Consider the following 25338-nt stretch of genomic DNA (forward strand, 5'->3'; position numbering starts at 1 on the left):
TCTCTATGGACAAACAGGCTATCTTGTGCTTTATTGACGACATAGGGACCAGTCTTCTTATAAAAGACTACATTTTAAAGGGTTAATATTTTGAATAAAAAACAATGTGATTTTCTTGCCCTTTCCCAGATGATGACTATTATAAAGTAGATTTTTCTAAGGTGTTTTTGCTATACATTTTCATTGGCTATCCTGAGCAGATATCAGCAGTGATTACGTATGTCATGGGCTGTGTTGCCTAATGTATGGAAAGGACATACCTTTGTATAAGATGCGGCTGATCATGCCTGGCATTACCATGAGGAACATAGGCAGGAACTTGAGGTAACCACAAAGAATGCACCCAGCCTTCACATGGGTCACATTCTTCCCAGCCAAGCACCGCTGGACAATCACCTGAGAACATAAAGACAGGAGGAGACCAATGGAGAGGGGATTCAGGAAGAGGAACTAAGAGCCATGAGGTAGAGTATGGAAGGGTATGAGTAGAAGGAACCTGAAGAAAGAGGGACTGGAAGAAGAGAGAATTCCATACCCATTACCATTCTGGTACCTGCAGAAAGGAGAAATGTGTTTTTACCTGCATATTTCCTTTCCTTGAATACAGTCAGACCAGACTAATGGGTTATGCACACTGACCAGCAGATAGAGACAGAGACTAACAAATGCACTGATGTCATCTCTTATATGCATCCGTGCTGACCTCAGTTTGCCAATATTCCCTGTAACAAGTTAAGTTTAAAATTTTACAACACTCCCCAGAACCATGGGGCTCACCAGACAAAACAAAAAGCATGAGAAGGCAAAGATAAGGAACTATATATAAATAAAATCTTACCAGAGCATTTCTCATGAAGAAACTCCTCCAATGATTACATTGAAGCCTGGAAAGAAATAAGTTTGGCAGAAAAGGGAGGGTTCTGGACTGACCAGACTGTATTCAAGGAAGGTAATTTTCATGTAAGAACAAATTTCTTCTTCCTCATCATCCAGTCAGACTAGTCCAGACTAATGGGACTATTCCTGAACTGGGCGGGAAACTGATAGACCTGCTCTCAACACCTCCATTGCAAAGGAGGCATCTTCCTTCACTCTCACGTCCAAATGGTAATGCTTTGAAAAGATGCAAAGACCAAGTTGCTGCTTTACAAATCTCTTGTAGTGAAAGCAAACAAAGTTTCACCCAAGAGGCTACTTGAGCTCTAGTGGAATATGCCCTGACCATTCTAGGCAAAAGCTTTCCCTTATCAACATAGACCACTGTAATGACCTCCTTAATCTAGCATGCAATAGAAGCTTTGGATGCTTGTTCCACTTTTTTATGCATCACTGTACAAAACAAAGAGATGGTCTGACCTCTGAAACTCATTTGAGACCTTAAATACTTTTTGAGCTCTTCTCTGAATAACATTTTCCCTTTGAATGGAAACTTCCTCAAATTGGTTGTAGAGATGGAATCCGCTGATGAGTTTTGCAACCAAAGAAGCCTTCTAGCCACAATTAAAAGGGCCATACTTCTTGCTGTTGTGCACACTAAGTCAAAGGAGGCATCCACCAGGTATGCTGCTCTCATCTTGAAGTGAAACATCTCATTCAAAACATCTGGGTTAATGTTGGAAACCTCTTCCAGAATGCATTGAGACAAACTCAGACTAGGCTCTTATATCAATGCAAGCCATAATCTGCAGTACCATGCTAGAAGCTTCAAAAACCTGCTTTAAAACCACCTCAATTTTCTTGTCCTGCATATCTTTTAAAGCTGTACCACCCTCCATTGGGATGGTTGTCTGCTTAGTAACAGAACTAGGGCATCCACCCTTGGAAAATGAAGCTTCTCATTCACCTGGAGTACCGTGAATACAACTTAGCCTAGGAGTGACCCCACTTCAAATTCACCTCAGGAGAGATCCACTCTAGGCCAATCAAATCCTGCACTGCCTTATGCAGTGGGAAGGATAGGGAAGGCATCCTAATGTTGACCATAATCGGGTCTTCCACTGTGTCTGGATCTCCTTCCCTTCTCTCCTTTGAAATATTCAGAATATTAAGGAACTTTGCAATCAGGGCCTGTGCAAGAGCAAGCAAAACTTACTGCCTGCTGCCCCCTCCCCTGTCACACTTTCCCCATATGTAGTGTACAGAGCTCATTGAAAAACAGATAAAGTGCATAAAAGGTTAAATTGCTTGATACAGGGACAGGGCTATGTTTAAAGAATGCTTGATCACAGATACGTACCAATGCTGCCTTTAAAATGCTTAATGCAAGGCAATGTTTGTCTTTGAAACTGCTGTGAGCTTTTCTCTTTGTTTACAGAAATTAGAGCTGATTTTCTGCTTCTTTGAAACACACTGTGAATCGCATGGCAGGGAACAGCATGCTATGCAATGCAGGTTTGCTTCTATGAATATATACATAGTTGGGAAAAAGAGTAAACTGTAAATAATTGTACCAGAGGGGTTAAAGATGGCGAAGGAAGGCATATGGTTAGGTGTTGAGGCAAATGCCAGACCAAAAAAGGAGATGTCATTGCGTGTCACAACTAATAAGAGGGGAAGACCAGGGACAGTGGTGCAAAGGAATTGTAATGTGAGAAGGGCAAAATGTTAGGACCAGAGTGATTCACCAGCATGTATAAAGGTTGGAGATGAAGGACAGGAAATTAAGTGTAGACAGGCCATTGAAACTGAAGACATGGCTGGTCGTGTGAAGCTCTTCCCAGCACCGGTTTCTCCAATTCCTGTTCCTGTGCAGTTACTTCATTTGCCTAGAGACTCTGCTTGCAGTGATCGCCTCCTAGAGCTGATTTTCTCAGGGAAGTAATTTGCCACTGATTTGTTCATAGCATAGCTTAGCATTCTATTCAATGTGCTCTTTATTTCCATTTATATTTTGTGTTTTGCTGTATTGTAATCTATTTTATCATTGCTAGAAGAAATATATTATCTTATTATATCTAAAAGAAAATATAACCACTTTTAGCTATAATTACCCTCTGAGTATTATTGCTATTTATATAGGAATATAACAGACAGGAAATGGGGGGGGGGGGAGGAGGGGGGGCAAGGTAGATGAATGCTTGGTCAGTTCTTATAGGCTGATCATTACGGGTTGAAACCGCATCACAAAAGTGGCAATAGAGAGGAGGGTGGAAACTATAGGCCGGTTAGCCTTACCATGGTGATGGGAAAATTAATGGAGAGACTGCTTAAGGAAAGAATAATGAACTCTCTGCAATCCAATGAGTTTCAGGATCCCAAACAACAATGTTTTACCAGCTGAAGGTCCTGTCAAACATATCTAATTGATTTTTTTGATTGGGTAACAAGGAATTGGATCAAGGAAGAGCAATGGATGTGGTTTACTTGGATTTCAGCAAAGCTTTTGATATGGTCCTGCATAGAAGGCTCAAAAATAAAATGAGAAGCCTGGGAGTGAGTCCCAAGGTGGCGGAATGGATTACAAATTGGCTGACTGACAGATGCCAGCGAGTAGTGGTAAAAGGAACCTACTCCAAAAAAAGAAGAGTGATAAGTGGAGCTCCTCAAGGACCTGTTCTGGGATCGGTTCTGTTTAATATATTTGTGAGCAATATTGTGGAAAGATTAGTTGGTAAAATTTGTCTTTTTGCAGATAACATTAAGATATACAACAGAGTGGACACTTCTGAAGGAATAGAGAGAATGAGAAGTGACCTAGGAAAGCTCAAGAAGTGGTCAAAGGTTTGACTATTGGGATTCAATACCACGAAGTGCAATGTCATACAGTTGGGGCATGGTAATCAGAAGGAGCCATATATGATGAAAGGCTGATGTGCATGGACTAGAAGAGAGATCTTGGGGTGATAGTGTCTGATGATCTGAATGTGGTGAAGCAATGTGATAAGGACAGAGGGATGCTGGGCTGCATAGAGAAAGGCATAAGCAGCAGGAAAAAGGAGGTGATAATGCCCCTGTACAGATCCTTGGTGAGGCCTCACCTAGAGTACTGCCTTCAGTTCTGGAGACCTCATCTCAAAAAGGATAAGGGCAGAATGGAAGCAGTCCAGAGGAAGATGACCAAAATGGTGTGGGGTCTGTACAGAAAGCCATACGAGATGAGACTCAAATTTCTTAATATGTATACCCTGGACTAAAGAAAAGACAGGGAAGATATGATACAGATCTGAAAGGAATTAATAATGTGCAAAAATCAAATTTCTTCTGATGGAAAGGAAGCTGTAAATGTAGAGATCACAATATAAACTTCAAGGGGGAAGACTCGGGAACAATGTCAGGAAATATGCATGGAACGCCCTCCTGGAAGAGGGTGGTGAAGAAAAGAACGGTAATGGAATTAAAAAAGGCATGGGCCAAACACAGAGGATCCCTGCTGGCTTGAGAATGGACATGAAAAATTAAGGTAACTTTTCTGCTACACATTTTGGGGTAGATTTTAAAAAGCATTTACTCGAGCAAAACTGGTTTTTGCTCGAGTAAATACACTTTACTCAAGTAAGTGGGCTTTTCAAAATTGCTACAATATATGCCATTGAATTGTCCATAGGATTTACTCAAGTAAGTGCACTTTACTCGAGTAAATAGCTTTTGAAAATTGCTACGATAGTATGTCACATTTACATGCGTAACTCCTTTGAAAATGACCCCCATAGTTTACATATAGGCTCGGGAGTGAAGTGTTATATCATTCTCTGCTTTGATTACATGAGGGAAGGGGTAGGGAGGAGTACAGGATTCAAAGGCAGCCAGCTCTGGGTCCCAACCTTTATGGTCTGGAGTACTAACGCAGACATTAGGGGAAAATGCACAGGACTGTTTCAACAGCCAAGTCCAAAAGCAAAGCATGTTCAAGCAACATTGTCTGCATTATCAAGAAAGCTGCTCACCCTGTAAAATGTTGCTTGCAGTAATTTTGATATGGGTTTGACATTTGCTTGGCTTTGAATGTAAATATTACTACCCTTAACATAAGGCTTGGGGGTAACCAGCAAGGAGTGGTAGTTCCTACCTTTAACAGAGAAACATAGGGATAACCTGCACGGAGTGTCAGTTACTACTATAGGAAACTTGCTGGGCAGATTGGATGGATCATTTGGTCTTTTTTCTGCCGTCATTACTATGTTAGTATGTTATGAATGTTATACAAAGGCACAGACATGTTGTCACACCTACACACACTCACACAGACATGCTCTCTCACACACACATACAGATGCACACACACACAGAATTGCTCTCTCTCATTCACCTCCTCGCCATCAGAAATGCAAGTCCAGTGGCAGCTCCTCCTTCAGCCCTCACGGCAGATGGGACTCTTCATCTTTCTTGAGGCCGTGGGGGCTGATGCTGCTCTGCTTCCTGTGCCTGCTGGGGGGGGGGGGGGGGGGAGACCCATGGTGATATTGCTGCTGGACACCGTGCAGGTCCAGGCCTATGCTCTTTTTTCCTGTTCTGGCCACTATTGCATGGCCTGTCCTTCTTCCCACCCATGCAGATCCACCAATTCCTCTCCCGGGTTGCGTGGGTGGGAAGAAGGAGAAGCCATGCAATCATCGCCCCCAGACCGATGGCACTCTTGGTGGCTGTCTCATCCTCCTAGTGCTTCCACCCGTCCTGTGTGTAACCAGGGAAGGGAGTTCCTCTTTACGAAAGAGATAGACCATGGGAGAAGTCTCCTCCAGATCTGGAGGAAATTCCCCATCTTCTAACTCCTCTTCACTGTCATCATTCTTTGGAATCTGAAAATCCTCCAAAGAATCCTCTGAACTCAAGGGTAATTCCTCCTCCATGTCCTCCACCTTCCTAGGCCTCTTTATACCTTTAAAATACTCCACTGCATCAGGAAAACCTGGGGCAGATTGCTGGACCAAACTCTACCCCATTGAAAATACACGCTGCGTACATTTTATAAATTCTTTAGGCACGGCTTTCCAGGCCAATGAAGAGGCCTCAAAAGGAGAGAGCCCTGGCCCAACACATCCCTTTGAGCCTCTGCCCGTGATGCAAAGCTGCCTGCTTTGTGTTTGTGATGCTCTTATTCCCTGGTCAACTCCCTGGCAGGAACAGGCTGCCTTGAAGGCCCCCATCCCCCAAAGCGCTGATTTTGCTGCGTGGCGTGGCCCTTTGTTCCCCAAATGTGCGGCAAAGCCTTCCTGACCCCCCCACCCCTCTGCTTGTGTCTTGTTGGTTCCACAACTGCTGCAGACCAAGGATTTTTTTTCCCTCACTGAAAAAGTGGCCATGCTGTCTTCCCAAATCTCTGCTTTTTTTTTTCCTCCTGTTTTTACCTGTGGCCTGGGTAAAAACAGGCGAGCAAAAAAACTCCTATTCACCCCCGAACCGCGGCTCGAGCTGACCTGCTGCTCAAGATCTGCCCCCTTAACAGAGATCCTTGCTAGTCACTAGCCTTTTCAGCTTCCTCTTGAGTTCCTTTTTTTTAAACTTTATGAGATAGGAGTAATTCTAACAATCCTGTCCCCCTTGGGTTTTTGGGATTTTTTTTAGTAGGCAGGTGCAGGAAGGAAGGGGAGAGGGAAAGGTGGGAGGAACATAAAGAAAGACAAAAATTGGTAGTAGCCCCTTGACTCTTACCTGCTTATCTGAAGAAAGGAGACCAGTCTTTCACCTCAGGAGCTGCCTGAAAGGGACAAGTGATCTGTGCTCCCTTTGGACTATCCTCAATTGAGGAAGGGAGAACTAGTCTTTCACCTCAGAAGCTGTGGACTGAAGCCTATTGAGGGATATTCACCTACCATCTCCTAGAGACAGAGAATACTGTCAGGCTGAGATAGGCATGAATAAATATAAGGGTTGACGTAAATGAACCTGTTAGTCTCTGTCTCCATCTGCAGACCGGTGGGAATAACCCATTCGTCTGGACTGGTCTGACTGGATGATGAAGAAAGTATCTATACCAAGTCACTACATATCAGGAGAATAAGTTTTATACTGGTCATTGCTCTAGAACCAGGAAAAGGTGATTCATATCCAGTTGTTGCTCTAGTAGCAGGAGAAGATGTTATATTCTTGGTCACTGCTCCAGTAGCAAGCAAAGGAGTTTCATACCAGACAGTGCCCCCAGTTCCAAACAAAGAAATTCCATTTCCTGTCACAATCCCATTATCAGGAAAAGGGGGTTCCATACCTGGTCACTGCACCAATACCAGCAGGAAACAATGGTCAGGCCAATAAGCAGGGCAGGCCAGGGCAGATCACCAGTCAGAGGATCTCGAAACATGTTGAAAGCATCAGGACGCGGTGTGTAACACGCCGAGGAGATATTGTACAAGTCTGAAGTGTGCAAGCTGGGGATAGCATTCATGTACTTCTCAAAAAGACCATGGTATCCTCCAATCTCGTTAAACGCTGCAGAGCCATGTAAAAATTATATTTATTAATATGAGTGAGAACTCTCCTCAAAATCAGTACAAGTGCATCATTACATAAAGTTTCTCCTGCTGCGAGAAGCTGGAGTAGCAGGAGCTGTGAGCTTCTTGCTAGTCCTGCACCAAGGGAGAGGCAGGGGCTGCAGGAGCTGGGAGTGCCATTTTTTTCAGTTAATTCTTTAAAACTAATAAGGAGCTGAATGAAAATGGGAATGTTTGTAGAGATGAGGGATACTTACCATACCCCATGAGTACGAAGGCACCAGTAATGATGACAAAGGTTTGTACAGTGTCAGTGTACATCAAAGCAGCCAGGCCCCCTGCAGAGATATTGGAAAGAGCTTTGTGTTAGGAGCAGCACTAACTTTCTAGCCTGGAACTTTGTGTATGCACATGTTTGTGTCTATATTTTTATGTCTGTGTGTATTTTGTATTTCTTTGTGCGTGCTTGTGTGTGACTGTGTTTCTCATTCTGAGTCTCTTATGTGTATGTCAGCATGTGTATATCTGTATTTTTGTCCACGTCTGTGCATATGTATATGATCTTTTAAAAATCTATATGTGAGTTTGTGTGTTATTGTCTGTGAGTTGTTACGTGCATATGCATAATTATATGTTCATGTATATGTTTGTGTGTAAGTAGAGAGAAGGGATAGATGGAACAGTTAATACTCCATTTGCACTGCTGTACCTGTCACAGTATAAATCATGGTTATCACCAGGAGTGCAATAACAGCTAGGTATATATTCCACCCCAGAGCCTGTTGGATAAAGACAGCCCCTGAAAACATATCTACCTGCAGGAAAACACACAAAGACAGAAAAATTCACTGTTTTTTTTGTTTATACAAATTTTCTTAAATACATAATTAAAGTTTGGGGTTTTTTTTCTGTACGTAATGGATAGAAATCAGATCACGTGACTTTCTATGGTAGCTCTATTGTCTGTTTGCTGGAGGAAGCAGTGGAAAGGTGTGACTAAGATGCGCAACTATTGACTGGGTCAGTGTGGCAGGTTTCTGATGGTGGGCGGGGGACCTAAGAGGCTAGAAGATTGGGTAACAGCCGTGTGGTGTTAGTTTGGAATATTATGGGACTTTATAGTTGGACATGGGAGGGGAGAGAGCCTGGGTGTGAACTAAAAAGAGGATCTTGCCTGCTCATCTACCCAGCATAGTAGCATACAATGGAGTACGATGAAAAACAAAAAACTACTATGGATACAGAGTGATATCCTACAGTGGTCACACTTTATGGCTGACAGCAGGGTGGGCAGGGATAAGTGGGCAGACTGGATGGGCTTTTTCTGCCATCCTTTGCTATGTTACCAATACCATGAGGTCAATTTTCAAAGGTTTAGAAACCTAACTGAGGGGGCCGATGCAATAAAAAGCGAGGAAAAGTCAGCGCCTGCTTTCTTAACGTGCGCATGGAGCCCGCAAGGGGGATGCCATGCTATAACCAAATTAGGGGGTCGCGCTAGCAAGGAGGCGCTGGGGTCGCTTGCACAATCTTAGTGCCTCCTTGCTAACCCGAACCCACCGTGGCTGCTGGTTATGAAAACTGATGCCGGTAAACTCCAGGCAGGCGTTAATATCTGAGAGCAAAATGTGCGTCTGAGAAGCACACTTCTTTTTTTGAATGCTGAGTGAATGAGTAATAGCCTCATTCACATGTATTTGCATGTGATGAGAGCTATTGCATTCACTCCGTGTCGTTAAATAGGCGCTAATCCCCCTATTGCATTAGCGGGTGCATTAGCGCCTATTTAACCCACGTCCGAGTGCAGGTTATACAGTGCGCTCGGCCCCTGTGGGAGTTAGGCTCTAAATTGACCTTTTGAAAATGTACTTGGGCTGAGTGCTTAATTTTAGGCTCTTAGTTTCATTAGGAGACTAAATGTAGGACCTTAAAAAGTGAGCGGCTACAGGGGTGGAGTTAGGGTGGGGAAAATAAGTTAGAAGCTTTAGCACTGATTTTCAACACTAGACTCTTAACTTACTACCACTAGGCAAAGAATATAGCAGACTTCTACATTTAGATAATTTTCAGTTCAAAACGTAGGATCCTAAGTTCCACTTTTTTTTAATATTGGCCTCTATAGTTCTTTTGCAGAAGATCACTCTGCTAGAATTCAAAGTTCAGGGAGATCAGGAGATATTTATGTGCTTATCACTGTTGAATTAAATGAGAACTACAAAGGAGAATCTAAGAAATTTTGTGATAGATTCATTCAAAGAAGTTATCCTTTGCGATGTATACAAAGAGCATCTAAACATGGTCTTATAATAATAAGGAGCTTTTATTTATTTATATTCTGCTTTTTGGCACTTCAAAGTGGATTCTGTTTAGGTATTTCTCTACCCCCACAGTGCTTATAATCTAATTTTGTACCCAAGACAATAGTGAGTAAAGTGAATTGCCCAAGGTTACAAGGGATTTGAACCCTGGTTTTGCTGAGATCACAGTTTGCTGCTCTAACCAGTAGGCTACTCCTCCACTCCAAGCTGTTATGGATACTTTCTTTAAAGAAACATTAGATGATAATAAAATGACACGTGTTTTGAGATATTCTTCATTATCCAATAAAATCTCCAAAATCATCTGGAAAAATTGGTCCATGTTGTCCTTATTGTCTACTTTTAGAACAATGGAGTGGCAAATACAAGAAATAAAAACATAGAAGAGAGGTTGTGTCCTTCTGTGTTGTCTGTAATGGACACTGCACAAGTTACAAAGACAGACAATGGACCATTCAATCACTTTAATTGCAGAAACTGTTCTGTTTCAAATAATATGATTAATAGTAAGAATCCTTAAGAATCCTGTTGATCAAAAATCATTTACTTTAAAGCATTTGACTACTTGTTCAAAAACATTCATGGTTTATCTTTTGATATGTCTTTGTAACAAACTATTTGCCTGATTCACTAAGGCTTTTCTCTCATTCTGTGACTATGGGAAAATAATTTGATGAATCAGGAACTATATGTGGGTAAGACAACTCGCACCCGACTGGTGGAACACCAAAATTGTCTTAGATTAAAACAAATATTGGCACCAATTGTCCCACATTGCATTAACCTAGAAAATGATTTTGATTCTGTTGAATGAGTGGACCCTTGGACTAAGACGAGGTTGACGCTACCTGCAGAGTGGAGCTCTGCAGGTCCTTGTCGTCAGCGGGTGGTACTGGTCAATGTGGAGACCCTACAGGACTTTCATTGCTACCTGCCCTCGTTCCCTGCAGGTTGAGCCCTTGGGTGCTGAGGCTGGCTGGATGTAGGCACAGGTCTCCAGTGATGAAGGGTCCCATGATGGACGATCGATGAAAGAAGGGTCAGGATGATCTGAGGGTCAGGGCAGGCAGCTAGTAACTGAACTCAGCAGGCGGGCCGATTGTTGAGGTAGGTGGCAATCAAGTAAGTCCAGGGAACGTACCAAGGTTGAGGCAGATGGCGATCAAGCAAGTCCAGGAAACGTACCAAGTCCAGGGCAGGCAACAATCAAGCAAGTCCAGGAAGAGGTCTGAAGTCAAAGCCAAGACGAGGGAAGACGAAACAACAGGCCAGGAACACAGAGTCAAGCAATCGGCTACTCGCACGGAGTTCGACCTGTTACAGAAGCCAGGAGCAAGGGTAGGACCTGGCCTTAAGTGGCTGGGAGTGCTGATGCCATAGGGAGGACCGCGGAGGTTTTCTCGTCACGGCCCTTTTAAGAGGAGGAGAGAGGCATACATGCACGCCTAAGAGATTGCCAACTGGTGTAGGAAATCGGCGGCGACGGCATCTCTGAGCTGCGAAGCAGAGGGGGAGCGTTGGTGATGCAGGGAGGCCGGCTGCTTGTGCCGCGAGTTGGTGGCAGCCCCTGAGTGGCATGGGGAGAACACGATATCGAGAGGTGAGCGTGTCCGGCCGTGGGTTCCGGTGGCCAGCAAGCATAACAGTACCCCCTCCTCTACCCCACCTCGAGGGTTTAGGTTTCTTGGGATGAGAGGTATTGAACTGTTTGAGCAGACTCTTGTCTATAATGTTGGTGGTGGATTCCCAAGTAATTTCTTCAGGATCATATCCCTCCCAGGATATCAAGTACTCCCACTTCTTGTTGTGCCTGAGAAGCCTCCCGACTGCCTGAAGTTGCAAAATGAATGTGGTCTGCGGGCCCCCATCCCTCCCCCACCACCCCAGCTAAACCTCTCCCACTCCACCCAGCACGCTGAGGCTGCTGGGAATGCAAGGAGATCGTAGTGCTCTCGATAGCATCCAGCGTTGCTTTGATACTCCGAAAGTTCTGTGATCCTACCATGCTTCCTGAGGCCTGGGGTACTGTGGGGGTGCCGGGTGGGTGGGAACCGTGTGAGGGAGGGTGGGCAGGAGGAAGGGGCCCACTGGCCATATGAGTTTTCCAGTTTCTGGAGGGGAAGGAGAGGAATCTTCTTGGACCAGTTGGCCCTCAGTGTTTTAAATATCTTTTGGGGGGGTTGGGGAAGTTGGGAGTTCAGGCAATTTGCCCGACTACATTCATTTTATAGGGGGATGTTGGGGGCAGGGGATCATACCTGCAGGCCCAGTCGCTTTTGTTTTGTTCTATTTTGCATCCATTTAACCAGCTATGTTTTAATACAGCTGTTTAAGTTAAAAGTTATTCAGGTATATGCAACCGGATGATTTTCAGACCTAACTGGTTATATTCAAACATAGTTGATTAGATTTAAAAGTTATCCAGGAAACATTACCCAGATAACTGTGTTTGAGTATATTCAGTGGGATGTTTATCCTGCTGAATATCCCTGACAACTTATCAGGTTAACTGTTACTGGATAAGCTGTTTGTTATTTGCCTTTCTGAATATTGGCTTGCTCCTGGCTTCTGAGACGCCTGAGACTGGAGGATTGGGCATCAGAGTGGCGAATGGGATTTGATGTGGATAGGTGCAGGGTGATGCATATGGGGAAGGGTGGCCCGTGCTGTGGTTGCACGGTATTGGGTTCCTTGTTGGGTGCTACTACCCGGGAGGGAGATCTAGGCATCAAAGTGGATGGCACATTGAAGTTGTCGGTTCGGTGTGCTGCAGAGGTCGAAGGAGCGGACAGTGTTGGGAATTGTTGGAGGGGGAGTGGTGGATGAAGCGGAGAGTGTCGTGGTGCCTCTGTGTCGCTCCATGGTGGGACTGTGCCTTGAGTGCTGTGTACAGTTCTGGTCGCCGCATCTCAAGGGAGATGTGGTTGCGATGAGAGGGTACAGAGAAGGGCAACCAAAATGATATGGGGAATAGAACAGCTCCCCTATGAGGAAAGACTAAAGAGGTTAGGACTTTTCAGCTTGGAGAAGAGAAGGCTGAGGGAGGATATGAAAGAGATGTTTAAAATTATGAGAGGTCTAGAATGGGTAGATGTGAATCGGTTATTTACTCTTTCAGATAATAGGACTAGGGGGCATTCCATGAAGTTAGCATGTGGCACATTTAAAACTAATCGGAGAAAGTTCTTTTTCACTCAACGCACAATTAAGCTCTGGAATTTGTTGCCAGGGGATGTGGTTAGTGCAGTTAGTGTAGCTGTGTTTAAAAAAGGATTGGATAAGTTCTTGGAGGAGAAGTCCATTACCTGCTATTAATTAAGTTGACTTAGAAAATAGTCACTGCTATTACTAGCAATGGTAACATGGAATAGACTTAATTTTTGGGTACTTGCCAGGTTCTTAGGTTCTTATGGCCTGGATTGGCCCCTGTTGGAAACAGGATGTTGGGCTTGATGGACCCTTGGTCTGACCCAGTATGGCATGTTCTTATGTTCTTATGTTCTAATAGCAGCTCTAACTGATCCAGCTAAATTAGCCTGATAACGCTAAATATCTGCACTTATCTGGCTAAGTTTGTCAGCTAAGTAGTTCTACCTCAGAATGCCCTTTCCCTGCCCCTCACTTACAGCTCGATCCAGTAAAGTCCGTGGGAGAGCGGACTAACGCCCGCTCTCCCGGCGCGCGCACCGGCCCCTCGACGGTGCGCGCGATCCAGTATTTAAATTAGGCGACGCGGTGCAAACGAGGAAAAAGAGGCGCTAGGGACACTAGCGCGTCCCTAGCGCCTCCTTTTGGCCTGGAGCAGCGGCTGTCAGCGGGTTTGACAGCCGACGCTCAATTTTGCCGGCGTCGGTTCTCGAGCCCGCTGACAGCCACGGGCTCGGAAACCGGACGCCGGCAAAATTGAGCGTCCGGTTTTCGGCCCGACAGCCGCGGGCCGAATTCAAAATTTTTTTATTTTTTTTTTTACTTTTTTTTTACTTTTGGGGACCTCCAACTTAATATCGCTATGATATTAAGTCGGAGGGTGCACAGAAAAGCAGTTTTTACTGCTTTTCTGTGCACTTCCCTGGCGCCGGAAGAAATTAGCGCCGACCTTTGGGCAGCGCTAATTTCTTAGAGTAAAATGTGCGGCTTGGCTGCACATTTTACTTACTGGATCGCTCAGGAATACCTAATAGGGCCATCAACATGCATTTGCATGTTGAGGGCGCTATTAGGTGCCGCGGGTGGGCCGCGTGTTTTCCTCCCCTTACTGAATAAGGGGTAAGGGAAAACACGCGTCCAGAGCAGGGTGACAGTGCGCTCCGACGGAGCACACTTTACTGGATCGAGCTGTTAGCCGGCTAACTGTTTACCTGGATAAAAAGTTATCCAGCTAAGTGGCGGCCACTGATCCCGGCCGAATATTGAAACGCTGTCATTTAGCTGGATAAACTTTAACTTATCCAGCTAAGTGGCACTGAATATCAGCCACTTAGTGTTTGACTTAACTGTACTATATAGTTAATCACCAAGACTGCAAGAACTCCCTTACAGTCAGCGCTCTTATATTATTCCCTATAGCGATCACAGAATCTGTTAGCTCCTTCAGAATCAATGCCCCCTACAGTGCCTCCTGCTGGAAGAAGATGGAATTGAATGGTGATAGTAAAGAGCTTCCATACAGAGATTTTGGTGAAGATGTACAGGAAAAGTGAGAGGATTGTGAGGTAGAAGCGGATCCTGCTTCCTCCAAAGCGTTTCTTCAGGTACTGTGGCATGGTGATTACCTGCAGCAGAGAAAGGCAAACACCGTGTAAGAGATTTGTGGGATTTAATAGTAAAAAATCAATCACTGTTATCAAAACTCATTCTCCTTACCCCAGCAGTAAGGTACACTGGAACAAAAACCCACCCCAAGAGGAGGACCACAAAGAGAGCCTGGATGAGAAGGAGATGAGAGATTAATGGCAGAGCCTCATCCGCTGTAACGGAGTCTCATTCATTTCTCACATCACTGAGCTCAAACATTAATAAAGTCTAACCCTTACACCATTGTAGTGAAGTCTCACTCATTTCTTCCAACACTGTCCTCAGATCTTGCAGTGCAGTCTTGTTCATTTCTCACATCATTGGTCTTGCACACAACAGTAATCTCACTCATTCTTCACCTTATTGACCCCAGCTATTTTTAACAGATTTTCACTCATTTCTTGCATCGGTTAGTCCAGGCACTACATTGGCTCTCACTCATTATAGGATGCTTGTGCCCAGTTGAGTGTCTCATGCTATGGATATGGTTTTAGATATTTCCCTACATTCCACTCGAATCCGGCCACTGCTAATCCATTAGCGGCCCCTGTGCCAGCCAATCCGATGAAGTGTCCACTACCAATGTTACTGGCAAAGAGCGAAGCTCCCACCTGGAAAGGAGAGAGAAAGTCGTCAGCAGGAAAACAGATGAGATCCACAGTCAAAATGCCTGGGTGGCTAAAGATTCACGCTTAGTGTTAGATTAGGTAACCCCTTAGGATGAAAGGGAGGGAGATAGTTCCTCACCAGTATAAGACATGGAGAGAATGGAAGTGAGAGGGAGAGAAACAGCCTCCGTCCTAGGGTGGAATAGCGAGGTGAGTTCTGGAGGTGAGAATGAGGGAGACAGCCTTCCATCCAATGTGGGACAGACGGGGGACTCTGGGAAGGAACCCTGGTCAGTATAGGACAGAAGGGGGAGTTCAGGGAGAGAGAGAGAAACACAGCTGCTATCGATTGTGGCAGAGTAGGGTGAGAAGGGGGGGGGGGGGGAGGCAGTCTGCTCGCCCCCTCCCCCCCCAGTATTGGACAGAAAGAGGAATCTTTGTGTGTGAGGAAAAAAGAAGACGATAGTCTCTCTGCCCAGTGTAGAACAGAAGGGGAAGCTCTGGGACAGAGCAGGGATGTGCATTTGTTTGGAACGAATTGAATGATTCAAACTAAAACAGACCATTTTATATTTGTTTCATTCTAAAAAGAAATGGACGAGGGCTCTGAAGAAATTATAATTTTGTGTTTCCATTTATTTTCAGATACATTAAAGTCCATAGGCCAAGCAAAACTGCAGCTTTTTTTTCTACTGAAGCTAGACAGAGCAGAGCTGGAATGAGAAGGGGCAAAAAAGAGCACAACCAATCAAGGTGAAGTACTTCTTTGGTCCCAGCTGGCAGCTGCATGGATTGAAAGTGGCTTTCTCAGTTTATTTAGTTTTTTTAACTTGAAACCGAAAGCAACTTTGAGCCAGTCACCATTTTCAAGCATTTCTCTCTAGAATTTCATAGCAAGAGGGCTTCCTTTCACCAGCTCTGTGTGTTTCAGAGTGAAATAAAAAGTGTAAAAAAAAAGACTTACATAGGAGCGAGGAAGGTAGGCTACTGGCCCAGGCTTTTATTGCCTTTTGTCAGTAGGTGCTAGAAGACCCAGATCTCTCGCCTTTCTGTTAGGGCTACAGTATTGACAGGAGTTAGAGGGCTGAGGAAAGACAGAGTATTCAGATAAGAGAGCGCTGTGTGTTTTATCATTTGTACTGCAGCATTTGTGTGGGGGTGCCTCACTTAGTGGAAGCAGACACTACCACGGGGTGCGTTTTATTTCAAAAGAAAAGTAACTGTCTGCCGTACCTCTGTGTCCCCATACTCCTGGGGAGTATAGAAACGCTAAAGACCCCAGCCAGTGTCACTAGCCATCTGTATTAAATCGATTCATAAAACAAAATACATTTCCGGTATATCTTATCCTTTAGTGAGACATTTTTGTACTTTAAATATTAATGTTTGTAGGACTGCCACTCATGCAGCCTACCGTTGCATTCTTGTAGGCTGGAAACAGGCTCTGGGTCCATTTTGCTATAAATATATTTTTTTAAAAAAATATTTTTAGAAAGCACCATGCAAATAAAAACACATTCAATGCTGAATATTAGCAGTTCACTGTTTGCAATATTATGTGAGCCAAAAAACCCGTAAATAGAAATAGTTCCGGTGGCAACAAAGGCCAGATGTATCATGAATGGGGGAGAGAGGGGGGTGTAAGGGGAAGGCTTATTTCTGTACAGGGAACTAGTGCCAGCACAAGCAGCACCGATGCTATTAGTGATCATATCAGAAGTCCCCCAAACAAGATAAAGAAAGGTTATTTTAGCAGGGGAAAAGCAGTAACAGAGCCAGGGTCAGATGAAAAGCAGTTGCTTGCTCTCATTGCCACCTCTAATTTGGTGCAGCACGAGCAGAAGAAGGCAGAGTCACTTAGGATCAGCAGTTGGGGTCAGTGTCACGAGGAGTTGCACTAGCAGTACAGCACCACTGCTCACCTCTGTTTCTTCCTGAGGACTGTCTGCAGAAGGTCCTTAAAGAAAGTAGTGACCCAGATGAATCATGTTTGGGAATTTCAGAGTCAGACAATGGGTTAGCCGCTCTCCCCAGTCTTGGCCAGGGCTTAATTTTCTCTTTTAATAAACCCAGGGAACAGTAGGGGGTCACTTCTGGTTCCCCTTCCCCTGGAGTAGGTAGGCAGAGCAGAGCCTGAGGAGCCATAAAAGCAGCAGACGGTGTAGCCTGCAGTTAGTGGGAATGCACTAGAGTGGTGGGTGGGTTGCGGAGAAGTGGATGCAAGTTACAGGCACAGGAAGGAAGGGGGTAAGTCAGGAGGAAGTGCCTGTGTAGTGTTGGGGAGGCTTCTATCTGAGGTGACTGTACTGAGCTGTGAGAGAAGCAGCTGACTGTGGAACCAGTGAGTCTCCTAGAGAATGGGATTGGGAAAGGAAGGGCACTGCTGCAGAATGGAGAAGGGTTAGCAGCAAGCAAGAACTTTACACCGTGATGCAGCAGTGCTGGACTGGGGGACCTCACATAAGCAGCAGCACAACAGAAGCATGTCTCTGTGTGTGTGTCAGAGGAAGTGAGCGAGAGAGACATACCCATGCATAGTTTGTGAGACAGAGTGTGTGTGTGTGGGTGTCTTTCTCTCTGACACAGACACACAACCACACTCTGTGGTGGATGTGTCTCGGTCTGAGAAACAGTATGTGTCTGTGTGTGTCTCAGTGTGCATTTGCCAATAAAGTTTCTGCAATTTAAAATCTGTTTTTGACTGAACATATATGTGTCTGACACTGGCTGATAGAGACATAAGCAGATGTGTAGGGGGCCCAACCAATTTGAATGGATGGAATGGGCCTGCAGCTCTGCTCACTCCTGGTCTAGAATGTGCTCAACTTCTTAGTTATTTAGGAAAGATGAAGTTTATTTTGGAGATATTTTGGCTCATTTCTGCCAGGTTCTAGGGTCGACTTGGCATGCTTTTGGGAGCCGATGACACATGTGCTGCAGGGAAAGTGCATGAGAGCATCAGATACCCTGTGGGCTGATTTTGAAATAAATCCCTCTGGCTGATATTTTCCTGCAATCTGCCCCTTTATGAAGCTGAGTGAAGCCTCTACAGTGAATAAATGAACCCTTGCTAGGAAGAATTATTTTCAGAATGTAGGTCTGGGGCAAGTATAATGTGGGGTGGTAGAGAGTTGGGACCTACCTACAAAGGTCTTTTTCTTGTGTTGATGAAGCGCATTACTCTGTGGGATGACACTATTAGGTGGGCTTGTGTTAAGGAATGTAGAGAGAAGGTGGGTATATATGGAGTCAGAGATCTATTTAGGTAGGTTGGAGCTAGATCTTTGAGTGTCATAGTTGGTGAGCCCTTGGAACTGAGGCGTGATTGACGCAGCTGAGCAGGCAAACCAACTAGGCCCATGCCGTCAGTAGGTGGACACGCTCAGGGACTGTCCCCTCAGATTGAGCTCTTGGGTTCAGGGACTAGCAGGACTTAGGCGAGGTCCCAGTGAGTGAAGGAAGTCTTGGAACAGGCCAATACTCAGGGCATGCAGCCTGTAGGCAAAAGTCAGGAGTCAGGCAGGAGTTAGGGCAGGTGATGTGCAGGCAGAGTTAAATATCAGGCAGAGGTCAAGGCAGGCTGAGTCAGATAACAGGCCAAGGTCAGACATGAGAGATCAGTCCGAGAGGAAGCAAGGATCAAGGCAAGGAGAAGAGGAAGGTGAGAGCAGGGCAAGGGCAGGAGCAGGGGACACAGATGGAATAGGAACACAGGAGGCACAAACAGGATTAGGAATAATGGAATTGCAACATACACCGCAGAGTAGGAGAACCTGTTACTGAGGCACTGGCTGGTTGAAAAGAACTTCCTTATGCAGGATGTGATATCATCAGCCAGCGCCACAGGAAGTCCTAGCTGGAGGACCTATAAAAGGAAGTCAGAGCTACAGGAAGTTCAACCATGTTCCTTGATGCAGCATGATGCTAGAGGCACTTCAGATTAGAGGTAAGAGGCATTACATTGAAGGCAAGGTTTAGAAGTTTGAATTTGGTATGGTAGAGGGTTGGAAGCTAGTGAAAGGTCTTTAGGATGGGTGGATTTGTTTGCATTCATTATTAGGCAGTCTGCAGTGTTTTGAATCAGTTGTAGGCAGTTGTTGAGGGTGTTGGGAATTCTGGCAAAAAAAGAGTTGCGATAGTCAAGATGTGAGACTACTATGGTTCAGACAGCAGTTAGAAAGGCAGTGTCATCCAGGAGGCGGCAGAGATGGCAAAGATGGAAGTAGGCAGCTTTGATCACAACTTAAATCTGAGGCTTGATGGTTAGTTGGAAGCCCAGTATGAAGCCATAACTCCGAACTTGGGAGCTAAGGGGTAGTGTTGTTCCATCAAAGGTCACTTTTGGATGGGGAAGGCTGGATTCTTGCTTCCTGATCCATAGTATCTCTGTCTTTTTTGTGTTTAGATTCAGTTTGCCTTAGCCAGAATGCTGCATTATTTAGGCAGTTACTGGGGTTGACGATAGCTGTGCCTTGATTTGGTTGAGTGGAATCAGCAGCTGATGTCGTCAGTGTAGATGTAGTATGTGATTTAGTAATCTCTAATGATTTTGTCTAGTGGGACCAGGTAGATGTTGAAGAGGGTGGGTTACAAGATGGAGCCTTGTGGAATCCCAGATGAAAATGAGTAGGGTCCTGAGTGCCGTATCCAACAAAATAACCTGGGAATAGTTGTAGAGGAAGGAAGCAAACCAAGTACATGCAGAGCCTGCTACTCATAGGACCTTTAGTCAAGTGAGGAAGAGATTGGGTCCACTATCTAAAAGTATTAGTAAGGCTGATTGCCCTCGCTCCATGCAGAAACATAATGCATCTACTACATATATTAATGTTGTTTCTGTGTTATGGTGCGTTAAAAGAAGCCAGATTGGTGGGGGGCTAGGGCATTTGTGGTTATCAGGTATTCAGAGAATTGAATCAGCATTGCCTTTTCAATGGTTTTACTTAAGAAAGGGATATCTGAGATTGAATGGTAGTTATTTAGGTCACTTGGATCGAGGTTGAGTTCGCTGCTCTTGGTGATGCTTTGCCTCTCTCATGATGCCTTGGGCTGTGTAGGTCTCTGTTTGGACTGTTTGCCCCTGTCAGGGTGCTTTGGGTTATTCATGCCACTCTTGATGCCACTTTGTCCTACTCTTGATGTCTTGTAGTGTTGCTCCTTTGCTGCTGATGCCTACATGCAAATTTCATTAAAACTGGATAGAAAACCCCAATGTTAGAGCCCAAAACAAGATGCTGTGCTTCCCCCATTGGCTTTAATGAGGAACGAATAAACAAATGACATGAATGAATGAATAAAATTTCTGAGCCTGAAGTGAAAGAAAGGAATCACAGAACCAAACTGAAAAATGTTTCCATGCACATCCCTAGAGTAGAGAGGAGGAGGCAGCCCCTTCAAGTGTGGGACAGATGGAGGAGCTCTTTGGGGTGCGAGGTAGGGAGACAGAGTCCTTCCAGTACGGGGCAGAGAAAGAAACTGAGTGAGCAAGAGGAAAGAGAGAGACTCTCTCAGAGTGGGACCAAGAAGGGGAAGCTTTGGCAGTGAGAGGGATGAACCTTCATTTAATTAAGGGCTGTGAAGGAGGTTTTACTAACCGGCCACCACACCATATTTCTCCCAGCCAGAAAGTATCCTCCCACCGTGCCACGATTTGTCCGGCGCATAGACTGAAAGAAACAAAAAAGGAGAAGAGAATAAATGTCAGAGACTCCATCAAAATGCAAAATACAGTCTGCAAATGCCGGAGAAAACACCATCGATACAGAGAATGCAAGGGCTGAAAAGGCTAAAGGGTACAGTGGGAACGCCATCAAAATGTAGAACACCGAGGCAGAAGATAACAGAAGAGGACTTGCACGCCCCTCAGAGACGCCACCATCCTGCACAGGTATAATTAGTAAGACAGTTTTTTAAAGACAGCATTACCAGTTTTTAAATGTGTTTTTAAGATTCATGGCTGACTGCTTCAGGAAATTTCAGCTCAGCAACACAGAACAGTACAGTAAAACATTAACAAAGCAATAAATGGTAACAGATTGCAAAACTATGTCAGATCAGCAGCAGGCATCAGATCCTGGGAATTAGAATAATTTGAATACAATTTAAAGAATCCAATTGTGCGTATGTAATCCTCCCCGGAAGGGTACATAAAATATGAGAGGATCTGGTACCTGAGTGAGCTGAGTACCAGTCTTTCATTAGGGTTCAAGAAGAAATGGATCAAGCGCATGGTGTAGTGGACCCAGACCCAGAGGCAAAGAGGTGTGAAACCTCCTGAACTGGTTAGGGACCTCACCCTTGTGAGAATCCCCACTATGACCCTCTCTGACTGCTGTCTTCTGACTGCCTCAAAAACCAGGGACCTATTCCAAAGATATAATGGGACAAACATTTACTTTCTGGTGCTATCAGCAGGCAGCATGTAGAATACTGAGGTGAAAGTCACTGATTAGATCAGGGTACATAGGCTTCCACAGCTAGTCTGGGGCAGTTTCAAGAATACAATAGCAGTTAGCATACTAGCTGCTTAACAATTACAGTGTATACATCTTTCCCATGGTTAGGAGAACTCCTTACCATTACTTCTCCCACTCTCTACTCCAATAGTGTAGAACAGTGTTTTCCAACCCTCTCCTGGAGCCACACCTAACCAGTCAGGTTTTCACGATATCCATATTTATTGTGGCAATCCTGAAAACCTGACTGGTTAGGTGTACTTCCATGAGAAGGATGGGAAACACTGGTTTAGAGTATACACAATAATACAATGTCTCCTCACATCAGACACAATTCCTTCCTTCTCTTAGTAGACCATGGATCTTGCAGTCTTAGGATAAAGTATACCACTTAAGATGCATCAGTACTCATAAACTGGACACATAGCAGTAGATATTCAAAAGCCGTTTACATGGATAACTGAAAAGTTATCTGTCTAAATGGTTTAGCCGTGATATTCGGCGACTTATCCGGTTAAATTCTAGCTGGATAGCTCTTTACCTGGCTAGAATTTAACCTATGTCGGGGGCATTCCTGGGGTGGGCAGTAGGTGTTTTGGAGAGGAGTAGAATTAGCCAGTTAGATTGGCATACAATGGAGGCAGTGCATGCAAATCTATCTCATGCATATTCATTGTGGATATCCTGAAAACCTGGCCTATTTAAGAATCTCAAGGATTGGAGTTGGCCACCCCTGGTCTACACTGGTAACTCGCTAATATTATAACAACAATATACGGGGAAGAGAGACAGAAAAATAGAATAAGAAAGAAGGAAAAGGAGAGGCAAGAAGGAGTAAAGAGATTTGCATGCAGAGATTGTATATCCATTAACCCCCTGCTGGGCACAGTCCACCACCATGTAACTCTGTAATTATTAATTATCCAGCAGATCAAAGGCCAGCAAAATAAGAAAGAGGAAAATTCCCAGTGTCACATGTGCACCATAAGACACCAGGGACTCTACAGGAAAAGCAACTGCTCCGTTGATATAACTGTCATGAAACAGCATCAGGGATTGTGCAGAATGGCTGAGTATTCCTGTAACTCATCCAACACAAGTCACCTACTGTCAACAAAAAAATAAAAAGAAAATAAATACAATTTAAAAAAAAAAAAAAAAAGGAAATCCTAGTTGGGTATCTACAAGTATTCTAAGCCAAATGACTGGTTCTTCCCCCAAAAAATACTTCAGTAAATTAAAAACGTAAACCTCTTCACTATTTTCTGAACTTGGTGGGTTTATTTCAAACTGTTTGAGTGTAAATGGCTAGCTGAATATCTACTGGTTTATCCTGACAGTTCCCAAAGGGGGCCAGAACATCAGATTTCCTCATACAGTGTGATGAGTAGTATGGGAATGAGCCCTTAATGCTGTAATGTAGTTGAAGCAGCCTCATAGGAGAACCTATGAGGCCTACGCAGACAGCTGGCGAATGCGCCCTGAAGCAGGACAGACTGGAGCTTCACCTATATGAATTGTCTCCTCTGCAGGTTGAGCCCTTGGGTTCTGGCAGCTAGTAGGACTTAGGCAGGTCCCTAGGGCGATAGGGTAAGCAAGAGTCCAGGTACATGCCGGGGTCAGGGCAGGCAGCAGACTGGAGATACTAGAACAGGCCAATGGTTGGGGCAGGCGGCAAGCAAGTGTAGACAGGCCCAAGGCAAGGGTCTGGTCCAGACAGCAGGCAAGCGTAATCTGGTCCTAGGTAAAGGTCAGTACCAGGAGATCAAGCCAAATAAGGACGAAGACAGAAGAGGAGACAACTGGATGGGACTAGCAAGACAAGGCTGGACGAGACAGGCTGGGCAAGGCTTGCTGAGACAAGGCAGGCAGATCAATATGAGGAGACGCTGAGGCAACACACACTGAAAATACAAGGCACAACAGGAGACCTGTTGCTGAGGCAAGGTTAGGGTGTGAGGCTGAGCCTTATATACTCAGCCATGTGATGTCATCAGGAGGCACCAGCAGCTCAGATTCCCACCATGGGGCCTTCAAGGGATGGTGCCTTGCATGCACGTGCACCTAGAGAGGACTCATGGGGAAGAGGGCGTAATATCGTGACAGTGGCGTCCTGCCGCAGGATGGAGCACAGCGGCCTGCAGCTGTGGAGCCTCATGAGTGATGAATGATACCAGTCACAGGCAAACTCCGTGACTGGCAAATATAACATACAGACAATGATGATATTGGCATATTAATAAATTGATTTTTCATGAATTGTTTGAACTTTTTGATGTCTTTGCCTCTTTGAGCCGGTCCTACCAGAGCACTAGTAGAAGGCCCTGGAAAGGACTCATCCATTTCTAGAACAAGGACTAGGGTAGTAGTCTTGTGTATCAATGGCATTTTGCATCGATGGTTCTTTTGGCACTGAGGTCATCTTGGGCACTGAGGGCAAAAACCATTTGTGACACCAATGATTTGCACTGTGCCGAAGTTTACTGTAGCACCTGTTGCGGGGATAGAATCAGCAGCAAGGCCACTCTATGCTCCAATGATCTCTCTGGGGTGAAAGGTTCTTGTGCTACAGATCACTGAGCCAAAGTCTGTGGTACTGCTGGATCTGCTCGCCTCTTTTTCAAGGAGCGCTTTTTTGTGACAAGTGTCTGCACTTATGGGCCTTATCCTTAGAAGAAGATTTATTCTTTAAGAGCAAATTCAACAGTTCTAGAGTTCCCCCTTTTTGATGAATTCAGACTACTGTGCTCACTTTGCTTTTTTAGCTTTTTGCAAAGAGTACCCTCAAGGTAGCACTCTTTTATGGTCCAGACTTTTAAACAATGCGCTTTACATCATCTGCTTCTTTTTTCTTCTGTGAGGCAGATAGCAGTGAATCGGATGGAGAGGGCAGGAATATTTAACTTGTAGTTCCTGAAGGGCTCCATTTGCAGGGACATCTTTGCACAATGAGGTAGATTTTAAAAGCCCTACGCACGCCAAATCAGGGCAATAAGTGAGTCTCTCGGCACGCGTATTTCAGAAGCATCCATGGATGCGCATATCTCCTGGTACGCGCACAAAGAAAAGTCCAAAAAAGGGGCGGGGCATGGGCGTTCCCGGAATTAAAATGCAAACCGGCGCCTAAGTATTTACGCACACAAGCGCGCGCTGGGGTCCCTTACCGCGTAACTTTACTTCTGCTATAGTTGGCGTGTGAGTTATAAAACAACAAAAAACTAGGCTAGTCAGTGGGATTTTAAGGTTTGGGGCAGGTAGGGTAAAAGAGAGGTTAGTTAGCTAGGTGGGGGGGGGGGAAGCCCTATCTTGTAATTAGGCAAAATGGGAATGAACTGGTAACTGTGTCGGCGCGCATGAATATTAAAATCCCCACCCCCATTTACACGGTAGAAGCGGCACATGCATGCATCCATATAAAATAGCGCACATTTACACACATCCAGCCAATTTTATAAGATGCGCACATATACTCACTCATTATAAAATGGTTGCATCCAATGTGCGCGAGCCTGCATAATCGCATTCATTTATGCCCGCATGGCTGTTTTAAAGTTACCATCAATGAGTGTAATTAAGAACATTGTTTCTTGTCCCCAGATGATGATAGCTAGCATACTTAGTGTGAGCGTCCATGATGGACATTTCCCATCCACACGTGGGGATAATTCAAAGGGGACTTGACGGATGAGGGGGAGGGAAAAAAAACAGAAGACGCTCTTAGTGGTAGGAATAAATATATAAAAAGAGAGAGAACCGCATCTGGGCTGAAAAAGCAGACAGCAAAATCAAGGGGACTCAT

The 25338-nt window shown here is 44.8% G+C and overlaps 1 protein-coding gene and 1 long non-coding RNA gene across 3 annotated transcripts in view; one reads left to right on the top strand and one right to left on the bottom strand.

Annotated features, from left to right (window-relative positions):
• SLC5A2 (solute carrier family 5 member 2) overlaps positions 1-25338 on the bottom strand; it is a 67039-nt gene that overhangs the window by 22008 nt on the left and 19693 nt on the right. For both annotated transcript variants that reach the window (XR_003857499.1, XM_029606838.1), the window contains exons 2-9: positions 20679-20750; positions 14983-15087; positions 14546-14605; positions 14350-14454; positions 8074-8179; positions 7622-7702; positions 7142-7362; positions 261-396 (exon numbers count right to left, since the gene is read on the bottom strand). Coding sequence is in view for 1 of the 2 variants with exons in the window: in XM_029606838.1 (XP_029462698.1) it covers positions 261-396; positions 7142-7362; positions 7622-7702; positions 8074-8179; positions 14350-14454; positions 14546-14605; positions 14983-15087; positions 20679-20750 (886 nt within the window). In the remaining variant the exon portion in view is untranslated. The remainder of the gene's footprint in view (positions 1-260; positions 397-7141; positions 7363-7621; positions 7703-8073; positions 8180-14349; positions 14455-14545; positions 14606-14982; positions 15088-20678; positions 20751-25338) is intronic.
• LOC115094118 lies at positions 20690-22707 on the top strand. The gene is made up of 2 exons (XR_003857500.1): positions 20690-20971; positions 22467-22707. It is a non-coding gene; the product is annotated as an uncharacterized LOC115094118 (long non-coding RNA).

This window comes from Rhinatrema bivittatum, chromosome 6 (genome assembly GCF_901001135.1).
Source record: "Rhinatrema bivittatum chromosome 6, aRhiBiv1.1, whole genome shotgun sequence".
Classification (NCBI taxonomy): Eukaryota; Metazoa; Chordata; class Amphibia; order Gymnophiona; family Rhinatrematidae; genus Rhinatrema; species Rhinatrema bivittatum.